Genomic DNA, 13,305 nt, shown 5'->3' on the forward strand with positions numbered 1-13,305 from the left:
AGGATCCATAACTGTAAAGAAATCAGGACTTCTCCAAGCTTTACCTCCAAATCAGTCCTTGTAAGATAGTTAATCTCCTAGGGAAATTTCCAGATTGGGTGTATCAAAGTAAAGAAAGTGGCCAGATTTATGACAAAAATTATGCTAAATAATAAAACACAAAAAGATGGTGATTTAGGTCAATCACAGGTCATTCATGCCAAACAAGTTAAAGATCACTTGCTCTTGTCAGTAACTCCGAGTACCACCATTTTGTAATAACTTTAAATGAAATTATTCAGGCAGTCTGCACTTCACAAGCTCAGCATCACTTCAGTAGTGTTAAATCATTTAATAAAAGTTCCCTTTAAAACACAATGCCATAAGAACAGTAAGGGCATTGACATTCAATACGTTCAGCTCAAAACCCACCATTTATGAAATACTGCTCCATTGCATTATGTCATAGCCAGAATGGTAAAATAGGATTCTGAGCCAAGAACATACTTAAATCAATAGCAGTTTATGGCATCTTATAGCTCCATGACCATCAAGCTGATTAATATGCCATAAATTTGCAAAGCAAGACATATTAAACAGATTGTGCTCTTTGCACATGATGCATCAGGTTTTTTATCACCCATTTGAATATCCAAGTTTGCTGTGGCTAATGTAACTGCTGTCCCTGATTTAGACACTGGGGACTAAAGGAGGTAAAGCAAAATCTGTGTGATCTGTTACACTTGCACCAAGGAATGGAAGGCTCTACAGCCAAGGGCTATGACAACCCATACCCTCTTTTGACTGGTGCAGCAAGGGGCTTTTGACACAAAGATACCAGTCAGTTGTATGTTCTTCTTTATTGCTAACTCTTTACGTTGTGGGAAGAGACATAGGAAGACTTCTAATCCTCAGTTTCTTTATTCCCCACAAGATAAATTTTAAGAGTAAAATCATTTGAAACAAGGCTCCATAAAATTCTGCATTTGCCTGGTGTTTCAATGCATGATCACTCATGTTTATGGGGGAGGAATACAGCAGCCACTGTTCTGTGTTACATAGACTTCTCACTGGTGTATGTGCTCTGATAATTCTGATCATCTTCCAAAGAATAAGAGAAACTTTCTCCAAATGCCTGAAATGGATTATAAAGTGAAGTTGTCATCATAACTTAGATTAGATTATATTAGATTATTATATTAGATTATTATAACATAGTCCATCTTTTGACTTGGGGACTGAAGTTCATGGGCCATATCCACCCAGCTGATCTTTTTTTTTGGGGGGGAGGGGGGAGTTGGGAAGGGGAAGAGATGGAGAATAGCTGAATAATAGTGCTGCCCAGTAGACCAATGACCCCATTAATAGACTGGTTCCTGCTTTTCCTCCTGCCATAGCTCTGCATAGAGTTGGTCTCCTTCTGTTAACCTGAAGCAATTACTGGGAAGGGACAGGAAGCGTACCAGGGTTGGGAAATTACCTCTTCTGTTAGTAGCAGCAGCTCCTTTACCCTTTCCTGCTTTGCTCCAGGCATGGTAGCAGCTGTGTGGGTTGGGCAGAAGTAGGTGCGTGGGCATGAGCCAGCCTTAGTCCTGGGTTATGCGTAACCAAGTACAGGAGAGTTTCTGCAACAAACGCATAAAAGTGGGTTATCCAGCTCCTATGATTGCTGAAGTGGAACTAGCATGAATTCATTTTAAGGCGCTAAGTTGTAAAGTGCTTTGAAAATTAAAAGCAGTAGAAAAGAAATAATAAGTACCTATATTAGAGTACACAACACAAAAAAAAATGCATAAATCCAAGAGGATGACTTAATCCAAATGAGTTAGCTGCTCTATTTTTTTGACGCATTAGTCTTTCATTAATCCTTCTAATGCAAGCAGCTTAGAACAGCACCTTATTGGTTTGGAGATAACACTGTGAAAAACTATTTGGCTGCCTTTTCTAGGAATATGCCCTAAAGGAACCTTGCTTAACCAAATGTCACTGCATATTTTAATATCGATTTGCTCTTTGTAAATCACAGTCTTTAAAAGTGCCAAGTATTTTGTTTTAATCTCGTGACAGAATAAGCTTGATAATGTCCACTAAAGAAGTCCATGTATTACAGTAAGTGATAAGGAAAGGATAGGTCCTTCTTGGTTCAGGAAGGATTGTTTAGTTCTGCCCTCATTAATTATATGCATCTATTCACAATTAGGTTAGAAGTCAGCAGCAAATCAGACTGGTCTGGGAATTATTGTGAACCAGAATGAATTTTACAGTCTGTCCCATCTGCCTTTTGTGTTGCTTTGCATATGAGATGCAAGTCCTATTGCTGAAAAGCTCAAAGTCACATTAAACATTTGTTACATTATAAGAAACGAGAGAGAAGCCTAGCTGCTAGATCACCTATTTTTGCTTTTATCTAGGCCACTTTGGAGACCACAGACTATATGTCTGGAACAGGTAATTTTAGTCTAATGTTGATACAATGGCACTCTGTAATGGTAGTGGGTCCTTAATTTGATTATCGTATTTTCAGTACTATTTTTATCATTACTACTTAATGTATTCTATTTCTCATTAAAGAATTACTCACTACACAGACAGGCAGGTTTAGGATATTTTTGTGATTCTCTTGCTGATTTACAGTGGGTCTTTAAGTAAGCTACTTGTATTCAGTGATTCAGACTGCCAATTTGTGTTAGCCTGGTGTTCTCCAATCCTGTGATGAAAGGTGATTTCTTAGTTGAAAGGATTTTTTATTTTCTTATAAATTGCCTTCCTTATTTGTTCTTTCATAGGCCTGATATCTCACTGTCTTCCTGAGCAGGCAGGTAACCTTGCACAGTAAAAAAGGGTTAAATTTTAAACACATTTTCACAGTCTTTGCATGGGTGTGAATGTTTACACAAGCTACACAGTGACAGAAAATAATGATCAACAAGGATAGCATTATGCATGCTGAAGGATCTGTGCAAAAAAGGGCAGTAAAGAGTATGGGTTCTAAAAAGATGTTTGGAGGAGGTAAAAAGAGCAGCTTGTGGAAAAAGTACTGTAAGGCCATTCAAAAGATACTGATGAGATCGTTAGTTCTGAGGCAGAGAAGTGGCCAAAAAAGCAGGACAGACAGAATTTGGAGGAGATAGAAGAGCAAGTGGAAATGAGAGATGAAGTATGAGCAGGAGAAAGATTAGATAGGGATTTGATGATGAGAAGGAAAAAATTGAATTTCCTGTTAAGAATAATTCAACCCAGGTTATTTTGCTCTTTTCCACAGCAAAAAGCCTTTAACATTTTGTTCTGCTTTGCATAATTTCTTATACTGACCTCATCATCATAGCATTTGAGTTCTCAGTACTGTATTAAACAATATCCCTGCTTTGTAGTTCATTCCTTCCTTTTGTCCTCTCAGGTGCAGAAACAGTTGCACAGTTGAATGTTTTGTTTTGGTAGTGTTTCTTAGGTTTGTTGTTTTTAGTTTAGATATATATATATATATATGTATATATATAAACTAAAATGTTTAATATATGTATTTTTATGTATATGAAAGTTGTAGTGTGTACTTTTTCTAGTGAAGGGAAGCAGGAAGGATAAGTGGGAAGGGAAAGGAATAGGGAAAGAGGGAAAAGTGCCTGTCTTGCAGTTACAGTGAAGAATAGTGAGTTTTGTGCTGGTTCTTCAGTCCTGAGGAACTTCATTCAATAGTGTATTTGTGGCCACCAGGACATTTTGCTTCCTGCACAGAATAACTTTTTAACTTCCTGCTCAAATAAACTCTTAAAGCTAAGAGTTGGAGTCAATTACTGTACACCTTAACATGATTTGCCTGGGGGAGCTAGGTAATGTGTTAAATATCCTTGCCCTGGGAGATATGCTCCTCTAAAAATATGGAGATAATGACCAAATTTACAAAGGTTAAGTAGCACAGTCAGAAAACTAAGTAAATATAGCCACATAATGAGAAATTAAGAGCTAGAAAGAAAAGCTTTTTGTTTCCTATGGGATATGAAAATATTTGTATCAGAAAGGAACCTGGAGAGGTCTCTGAGGCCATTCTCCTGCCTTGAGGCAGGATCAAATATTCTTAAGCCATTCCTGACATATGTTATTCTGACTTGTTCTTACAATACCTCTGACCACAAATAAACCTAATTGCTTCTTTGCCCATCCCAGTGGACATGTAGAACAGTTTGTAGCCTTCCTGTTTCCAACAACTTTTTACATATTTGAAAACCAGCCAGCGCTCACTTGTGCTAAATATAATCTGAGGATTTCTTCATGGGTCTTACGTAAGACTCTCCTATTTATACTGTAATTATAACATTCCTTTTCGTATTACTATTCTTTTTTGATTTTTTTTTGTTGTTATTAGCAATAGTATGATGAGTTGACTTAGCATCACTGTATTGTACCTGGAAGCCCCCAGATCCCTTTTTGCAGAATTGCAGTCCAGCTAGGCTTTTAAAAATTTATTTTGTGGTCATTCAGTTAATTCTTCCTACTTCAGTGTAGGACTTCTCATATGTCCTAGCTGCATTGTGTATCTTTTCAGGCTAATTTCTCAGAATATTTTCTGTTTATAAATTTCTAGTGCTCAAGAGTGCAGCCTCTCCCGGTTTGATATCATTTGCAGAAGGAACACCTTGTATCAGGCCCAGTTCCCCTGGCACAGGCAGCTCCCTATGCACTTCTAGCACAGAGCTTAGGCCAAATATAATATTCTGCTCCTTGTTGCATTATTTCCTTAGGACTTACAGACCCTTCTTTATTATCTGGCATATGTTTATCCGCTTATGTGGTAGGAGAAAGTCCCTTAGTAAAGGTAGCACGTGGGGAAAGCCTGACTGACAATAAGATAACGTGCCTGGTCCACAGTGCTATTCTTCATTCCTTCAAAGATGCCTTTGGGAAAGATGTTTGCTACTGGCCGCATGAGTATCCTATTCCCAGTTTTCTCTCTCGGCAGTCTAGGGCTAGGTGGAAACTCAGTAGTGTACTGGATATTTGTACATAAAGTCTCCAAAGAAATGTTGAACCTCCAGCATGTGGACGTACCAATAGTACTGCTTGTGCAAAGTATATCTAGGCAGGCAATAAGGGAAAGAATGTAACTTACAGGTTTCCTCACCCTGCTGGAAGATCAGAGTTGTGCTCTACAGATTTAAAACACAGATAGTTGATGAAGACAGAATTGCTGTCTTAAACCAGAATTAACTATGGGGAAAGTATAAAAGAGGCCAGTTTTCCAAGTGATGGTTTGGAGAAATATCATATATGCTTTTAGAATGGAAGGCAAAACTGAACATCAGCAAGAAAAGAATGAAATGGCATGAATTTTATATAAGAATAAGAATTTGGTCTATTTCTTTTGATCTATGTTCTGGAGAACTGGAAAATGAGATATTCTAGAGAATACAGTTACAATACTTGGGATGAAAAGAGATGAAAGCCTGTGAGTTGGCTCCTACCACAGCTGAAAGCAAGGCAACGATATCCATACTGCTTATTATTGAGGTATTAATGAATTAGCAAATAACAGAGAAATGAGGGAATAACAATTACTTAAGTCAACAGCAGAGTAAGCAGGCACTGAAACTGCACCAAATTTAACTGGATAATAACTGGGAAGATATCTCCATTTCATAATACTAGCCTATTGCAGCCTTATTTTAAAAAAAGGCATTGTTTTATATTATTAAGTAACAGTTAACTCCATATAATTTAACAAATGGAAAGAGAGAGATCCTGACGACTTCACACCTGTTAATCTGACCTTAGTAGTCTTACAAGGCTTTGGAAGTAGTGAAGGAAAAAATAATGAAATACTTGGAAAGAAATGGAAAATAGAGTAAAATGCAGCACACATTTATCAACAGTAGATTGTTCAGGATTAACCTGATAACCTCTTCTAGTAAAACCTTCTCCTTTTCAGACAAGAGAAATGCAGTAGAGCTAATCTGTCAAGTGTCAATAAAAATTTAGTACACTGTAATTTTGGAAATTAATAGCTAAACTGGAGAAGAGAGGGTTTGAGAGAGGAATTACAAATAGTGAGTAGTGATCCAGCAAACGGAGTTGCCTCGCAGGTTATGCTGAAGGGGTAACGACTGGCTTAAACTTGCTCACAGATCAGTCACAGAGTTGGTCCTATTTAGTGCTTTGACCTTGGCTTAAAATTAGGAATATGCTGTTGAAATTTGCTGATGACACAGATTCAACCTGGAAAAATAAACAGAAAGATTTGGATGACACCAAAGAATTTAATAGTGCAGAGTAATGCAGATGAGATTAATAACAAGGTTTTTTTGTATAAACCTAGAGGTCATTGGTTGGAAGTGACCAAAGAGAAGAAAGGTGTGAACGTACTGGAGGTACTTAATGTATTGACCAATCTCAGGGTGACTTTGAGCCACCATTCTGATTTAGTCAGGAAAATATTATCTATCAAGCAAAATATTTTCAACAGATACAAAAAATATTAATGAACGCTGAAACCACAAAACATTGGCAAGATCACCTCTAGAACACTAACTTAATCACAAGTGCAAGTGGGAACTGAGCTATGAGAAAGATCAAGAAATGAAAAATCTATTTTCCAGCTGGAGACTTGTTTTCATAAAAATATAGGCTGAGAAAGGATGTGTTTGTTCTCAATAAAGTTGTCAGATGTAAATCCTAAGGAAAGACAAACGCTGTTTAAGACACAGATCAATATCACTAAATAAAATCCCAAACAAAACAGCATCTGTAAACTGTCCATGGATAAATCTTGGATGGAAATTAAAAGAAAGTTTATCACACGTGCAGGGATGAAGTTCTAGACTTGCCTTTCAGTAGGTGACAGCAGTATGGCAGTACTTAAAATATAGGTGTTCACAATGGGAAGGGACAGAACTCAAGTGACAGGGAAGTTGCTTCAAGGTCTCTGTTTTGTGCCTGCCTCAGTCTGGTTCAGAACAGAGGTGTGCTTTTGAAGCGAATCCCCTGATTGCCCAACTCCTTATATGTGGTTTTTGTTGCATTTCACGCGAACTAGACCCATTCTAGGGAACTAAATCTGAAGCTCTGCTGCTTCAGGATCACATCAAGTGCACTCAACCCCAGATGAGGCCACGAGGATCCAAAGCAGTGACCGGTCCTTTGGATAACTTTAAACTATGAGTATGGTGAGGACCAGGTTCAGCATTGTCCAAACTAAACCTCTGATCTGCATAGAGTGTAAAAGCAGGGCCTTAGCTGTTGGCCAGCAACTTCATCTGCTGATCTGTTCCTACTCTACCAAGTTTATTTCTTAAGGAAATATAGCCTTATTCTTAAAAGGAGACTGAAGAATGGAATTGTCTAGAAACATACTCTTTCACTGTAAATGAAGTCTAAATAGAGCATGAATTGTTTCTGAGTATGCTATGTGTACATACTAAATGACACATATAAGTGAGATAAACTTCATAATGGCATATGTTCAAATAATTTCCAAAATACAAAAAAAAAAATCAAATCGTAGCAAGATTTACAGTAAAATACATACACAAGGTACTTTTTATCTCATCAGCATTGAAATAAGATCAGTCTATGGCAAGAAAAGTGTTTGAAAGATAATGGAGTTTACAGTTAGAAATTATATTCCCCTCGATACCCCTATTGAATTCAAAAGATTGTGGGGTTTTGGTAGTTTTTGAATTCTGGTTACCAAAAACTGTAATCCCAATTACAATGGGGAAGGCACGTCCAAAAATTTGACAAATGAGGGGCAGATTTTGTTGCAGAAGTTTGTTAATGGATTTAACAGAAAATAAACCTTCCAATTCTATCTGATGAAACAAGCTAACATAAAATTGAGGGTGGAAAGAGGACTTAAGGAAATGATCTTACAGTCTCAATCAAACTCCATTTAGACAGTCCTGATATAAAGATAAAAAGTAAACAATACCTTAACGACATCTTATTTAGTACAAGGAAGAACTGATGATTAAGAAATTCCAGAGGCCAGAGAAATTCCAGTCGTCTTACTAGAAGTATAAAATAAACATTAGGGAGTTTGTTGCATATCTCTGTCTTTATGACTTAATATGCTCCATTAAATGATACAGATAAATATCTGTTTTTCATATTTCCCTACATTAAGTCATTTACATCAGTTACATAGTCAATACAGCAATATCTTTACTAGTTATGCTACAATAAAAATAAGTTATATAGTACTAAAATGTGAAACTAGTTGCTGGCATTACTAGTGAGACTTCATATAAAAATCTGGCCAAATTCACATAGAAAAACGTTTAGTTTGGTCACTGTAAAAATACTTCTAAAGTAATAAATGTTCAAATATAAATAAAGAAGGAAACACATTGAAAGCAGTGGTTTTGAAAGGCTGGAAAAAATAAGAAACCATATTCAGATTTATGAACTTTTCTAGATGTTTATATCTTTGAATAAAAATTACTTTAGTGAGATTATTTTTCAAGTGTCACTGCTCTCTGCTTTCGCTACTTTTGTACCCACTAGCAATGGATTCATAGACGTTGCTAATGATTCATAAGTTTAGAAATGTTTCATTATACATACTTGTTTTTCTTCTGTGGAGTTGGGAACACAGCTGAAAGTCAGCACCTAGCCATTGAATTGTAGTAATCAAATTTATCTGTGGGCATTTAGCCCACTACAGTAACTGTGACAACTGCGTCAGATAGTGCTGCTGAATTTATAATGTGAAAACAAAAATTTTAAGTGCCCTTCCAAAAGCAGAAACAAAGCATTTCCTTAAACGTCATTTTAAACAATCCCAGTATTTTCTGAACTTTTTTTAAATTATTGAACGGCTACCCACCGTTGAATACTGTTGTCTGATATAGAATGTAAGACATCTGGATTGTGTATATTCTGAGACACTTTTACTGGCATGCATAAAAAAGCAATCTTTGAATACACAATGTCCAAGTCTCTTAAAATATATCCTGCCAAAGCTTCTTTTTCGCAGCTGAGGCATGTATTTCAATGATGTTAATGTGAACGTGAGGGGATACAAATACTTAATTTGTAGTGCATTTCCAAGAATATTTTCATTTGTTTGTCTAATAGGTGGTCTCCTCATCTTTATTTTTAATGTAATAATAAAAATATGTAGTGTGTAAATTGCATTTGGCCAACTCAACATGAAAGGAATATTTAGTTCTTGATCAAAAATGCAGAGCCTGTACTAAGCCTGACTATAACCAATTTAATAAAGAGAAAAAATAGGTTCTTTGAAATGAGATTTCAAAGCCTCTCTCCAAGAAAGGAAATTTAATAGTTCTGTAGGTGAAAGTATATGGTAATTCCCACTTTTAATAATCTTTGATAGAAAAGAAACTGGTCAAACTCAAATCTTTGAAATCACCCATTTGGATGATATTTCAAACAATAAACGTATATTCGTGTGTAACTTTAGTTTTTGCTGTTCCACTTTTTCCTTGGCACTCCTGCAACTCTCCAGCAACAGTGGGTGAGGTAAAGGCAAACTACACTTGCCACAAACCCCTGTAAAGAAAAACCTACTACAGCTTTTATAGTGAAGCCTGCAGCATCTTGCTTGTTTTAATAATGCAGCATTAGTAATTTCCATGCTAGCCAGCAAGCAGTCTGCCTCTGCTTTATCCTACTGCTGGCTACAAAAGGATAAATAGGAACTCACTGGCATTCTTTCATTCTTTTTTAACTTTCAGTCACTCATGGGACTGGCGTCCATGAGGCATGACACCACCTGCACAGCAGAAGGAGGTGTGACCTGTGACGTTCTTTTTGTTTTGCCAGCTAAGTATCAGTCATATGTAGCTTAAAAACTTAATTTATGATGGGTGAATGTATACCACCTCTGTTGTCCTTTCTTGTTGTTTGTAAAGGGGCTGCAGCAGAGCCTTGATGCAGTTGGGCGTTCGGATATAAATTCTTCTAACCTGCCTAAAATAACAAAGATTAATTACCAGGCAAGGACATGATATACTGCTTGGGCAGCTCACAGTTTGGCCATATGTAAATCTTGTTGCTTATTTGGGCTTTTCTCTCTGTCTTTGCATCTCATCCTGACAGGTGCGTGCCCAATCACTGTGAACACGGTGGCAAATGCACCCAGACGTGGGACAGCTTCAAGTGCACTTGTGATGGAACTGGATACAGTGGCGCCACTTGTCATAACTGTAAGCGATGCTGCGGTTTTAAAATTGTAATGGAATATGGAAGACGCTGATGTCTTTTGATTGACATATAAAGTCAAAGTCTTCCTCTCTGGTTGTTAAAGATCCTAGAACATTTTTTGTAAGGAAATGATGGCTAATCATATTCCAGCTTGTCTACGTAGGGGTATGCAACACTGTGCCACGGGACCAAAGCAATATAGCTCTCTTAGCGGGGTGTCCTGACCAATATCATTCTCAGCAATTGCACATTGGAGTTTCAAATGGATGCAGTGATTTTGCCTTAAATTGTTGGGGAGAGTTACTGAACAATTAGAAATGCTGGTTTGGGTTGCTAATCTGGAAACGTGTTTTGGCCATTTTATGGTCAAATTATTTACTGGTGCTATGAGCTCCACCTGTCTTACAGTATTAAAGCAAAGAAAGAAGAGAAAAAGGTGCAGTTGCTCTTTTTACAGGTTCTAACCATGTGTGATAGTGACATATGTCTTCAGTTCCTTTTATCATACATTTAAAGTGAGATTTTCATCCGCAAAGTGTATTCTAAAACATCTAGAAGATTCAGAAAACATAGCCAGTCCTTACCTTCTCCACTTTCTTGCTTAGGGAACCGCCTCTTTATATTAAGGAGAAAGCAAAGATACTTCTGAACAGGTGAAAAGATGAATTTCAAGCATGTATGTGAACATATACATATATATATATGAACATGCATATATATGTATACATACATAAGTATCTGTATATACATATGTCTCTAACTACGGCTGTATAAAATGTTACAAAGATAATTGAAGAATTCTGTTATTTTCAATCAAAGCAAACTAATGAGGAAGTAGCAACAATTCACAGGTGTTTTAATTTTAACTAAAAACTATTCTATTTTTAAGCATAGTATGAATGTAAGAGGGGATGTGTTTTATATAGTAACTATATTTAGAAACACACATGTATGTGTACTGAATGGCCCTCCGTGAAGGGCTCCTTCCTCCCATGTTGCTTTTTCTGTAGATTACTATTTAACAAAGAAGACCTTGCTGACAGAAGAAGTATAGAAGGCGATCATAATACAGATTACTTCATTGGCTGCCTTCACCCTTTGGATACAAACTGATATGACGTTAGAATGCCATGCAGTCTCGTACTGCCTCATACTGACCTGTATGTTTGCGAATATGTAGGACAAAGAAGTTGATCGTTACCTGTCCTTTCTAAGCTTTAAAGCTCTCGGTTTTTGCCTCTTGTAATGGAGGTATTTATACCATATTGAAATCAGAGATTCTTCAGTCAGTGCTGCAAAAGGCTTGCCAGGTAATGCTAAGAAACATAACACCGTATGAGGATACCACTGTTTTAAGGATGTTTCCAGTCCTAGTCTGGATCCTGTGTCACAGGCTAGATAAAATTTCCACGACTTGCTCAATGAAATTGCAGTATTGCTTTCCCAAATCGCTGGTCTCAATACTAATGCTTTTCTTGTGAGTTTGCCACTGAAACCAGTGGCATTCTCCCACATGCTCTGAAAGCAGTGTTTGATACACTGGTATGACATGAGCGCTTCTAAGAATAACCTCTTCTTATTCTTCACCCACAGTTACAAACAGTAATACTATATTCCTTATAAAGTCTTGCATTATGCCCTGCTTTGTGCAAGTCATATTTACTGGCTGACTAAAATATAGTTACCAGAATGCTTCTTGTCCTGCTTTATAGGTAAGCATACAACAGCTTGAACACAAAATTCTTGTAAAGATGACAACCTTAAATTCAAATACAGGTATATGTAGACTTTTAGCTCATATTCCAATCCAAGAAAGACCTAAGGAGTTGATGTATGTCATACTTATTGCATGAGGGGTGAATTAGTTGATCACACCTGGTAAAGCAAAGTTCAATTGCAGGAAGAGCAGAAGAGTTTTTCATTAACTTATTAATAGGACTGCAATTTCATCTCATGAATTTCAGCTGATAGTTGCAATCAGCTAGACAGAAGGAGGCATTAATAGAAAGTTTGTGTTCATGGCCTCTTCATTTTATAGGAATACTAAATACTGGAATGTTATTTAACTTCTCTTACTTGAACGGGTAGTTCAAGAATTCAAACTTTTTCTTTGACACATTAATACAGGAGTGTCTTATCTTTATAGCAAATTGATCTGGCTCCTGAACTATAAAAAGTGAAAGAGCTAAATGGCTAATGAAAGCTTATTAAAGAGAGATATTTAAGAGACCAATGCTGCAGGAGACATTTCATGGGCAGCCCTTTACTTGTTCTGCCAAGACTGAATGTGCATAGTGTCGGCAGGATTGCATCTAAACTTGGGAAAGAAAATATAGAATTTAGAGTGAAATAGTATGTTGCTGAAACAAAGAAAAATAAATTTTGCATATCTATTTTTCTTCTCTAATATTTTTACAGCTTTTGCTGATTTAGTACAGCTACCTGGAAAAATATGCTTCTTGTGCATATGATAGGCTGCTAAGATGTTTAATTTCACTAGAGAAATGCAAGGATGGAAGTTTAGTTAGTTAATTATGTTTTATCTAGTGAGCGTCTGAAAATAAGTGGAATGTAGGTTTCCTTCTGGAGTCTAAAAGAGAAACAAAAAGGACAGAGGGATGGTATCACTTTCCTGATATTTCATTCATTACAAAAGAAAGAAATAATCCATGGAACTGTGAATATTTCTCTTAATAGCGTTTTCACCTGCCTTTTATGGACGAAATAGTGCAATAAGGCAAGTAAATGGCACTGCTGGACTGTAGTATCAAAAGAGGGATTTAAAGTCTATTGTCCTGTCTTTCAGCTATAGGATGGATAAAGCATATAGGATTACCACTGTCCAGGTCATTTGGTGAAGCATTGTTCAAGAACCTTTACTTTTTTAATTCAACTAAGGTTTTTAACTAATCCTTTTTGCCTGTATTGCTTTGGAAAGATGGCTAAGCTTTTGTATTTGTTTTTGTGGGGTTTTTTTCGGAGAGGGGGAGAGATTAAAGGACTTAATTTTAGTTTTTACCGTATGCGTTCCTGTACTTTTAAAAGTCGTCCTTCTTAGAAAACAAAGTGAGCAGAAATTTAAACGTTCACCAGATGTCTTCTCAGAATACGTAGCATTTTGCGCCTTTCTAGAATGTAATGGCACACAAAAGAGTGAAATGCAAAAAT

At 36.7% G+C, this 13,305-nt stretch overlaps 1 protein-coding gene across 2 annotated transcripts in view; it reads left to right on the plus strand.

Moving 5' to 3' along the window:
- Positions 1 to 13,305, plus strand: part of CNTNAP2 (contactin associated protein 2) — a 1,135,762-nt gene that overhangs the window by 731,777 nt on the left and 390,680 nt on the right. For both annotated transcript variants that reach the window (XM_068936036.1, XM_068936037.1), the window contains exon 11: positions 10,033 to 10,139. In XM_068936036.1, coding sequence (XP_068792137.1) covers positions 10,033 to 10,139 — 107 coding nt within the window. The remainder of the gene's footprint in view (positions 1 to 10,032; positions 10,140 to 13,305) is intronic.

Source organism: Struthio camelus, chromosome 2, assembly GCF_040807025.1.
Source record: "Struthio camelus isolate bStrCam1 chromosome 2, bStrCam1.hap1, whole genome shotgun sequence".
Lineage (NCBI taxonomy): Eukaryota > Metazoa > Chordata > Aves > Struthioniformes > Struthionidae > Struthio > Struthio camelus.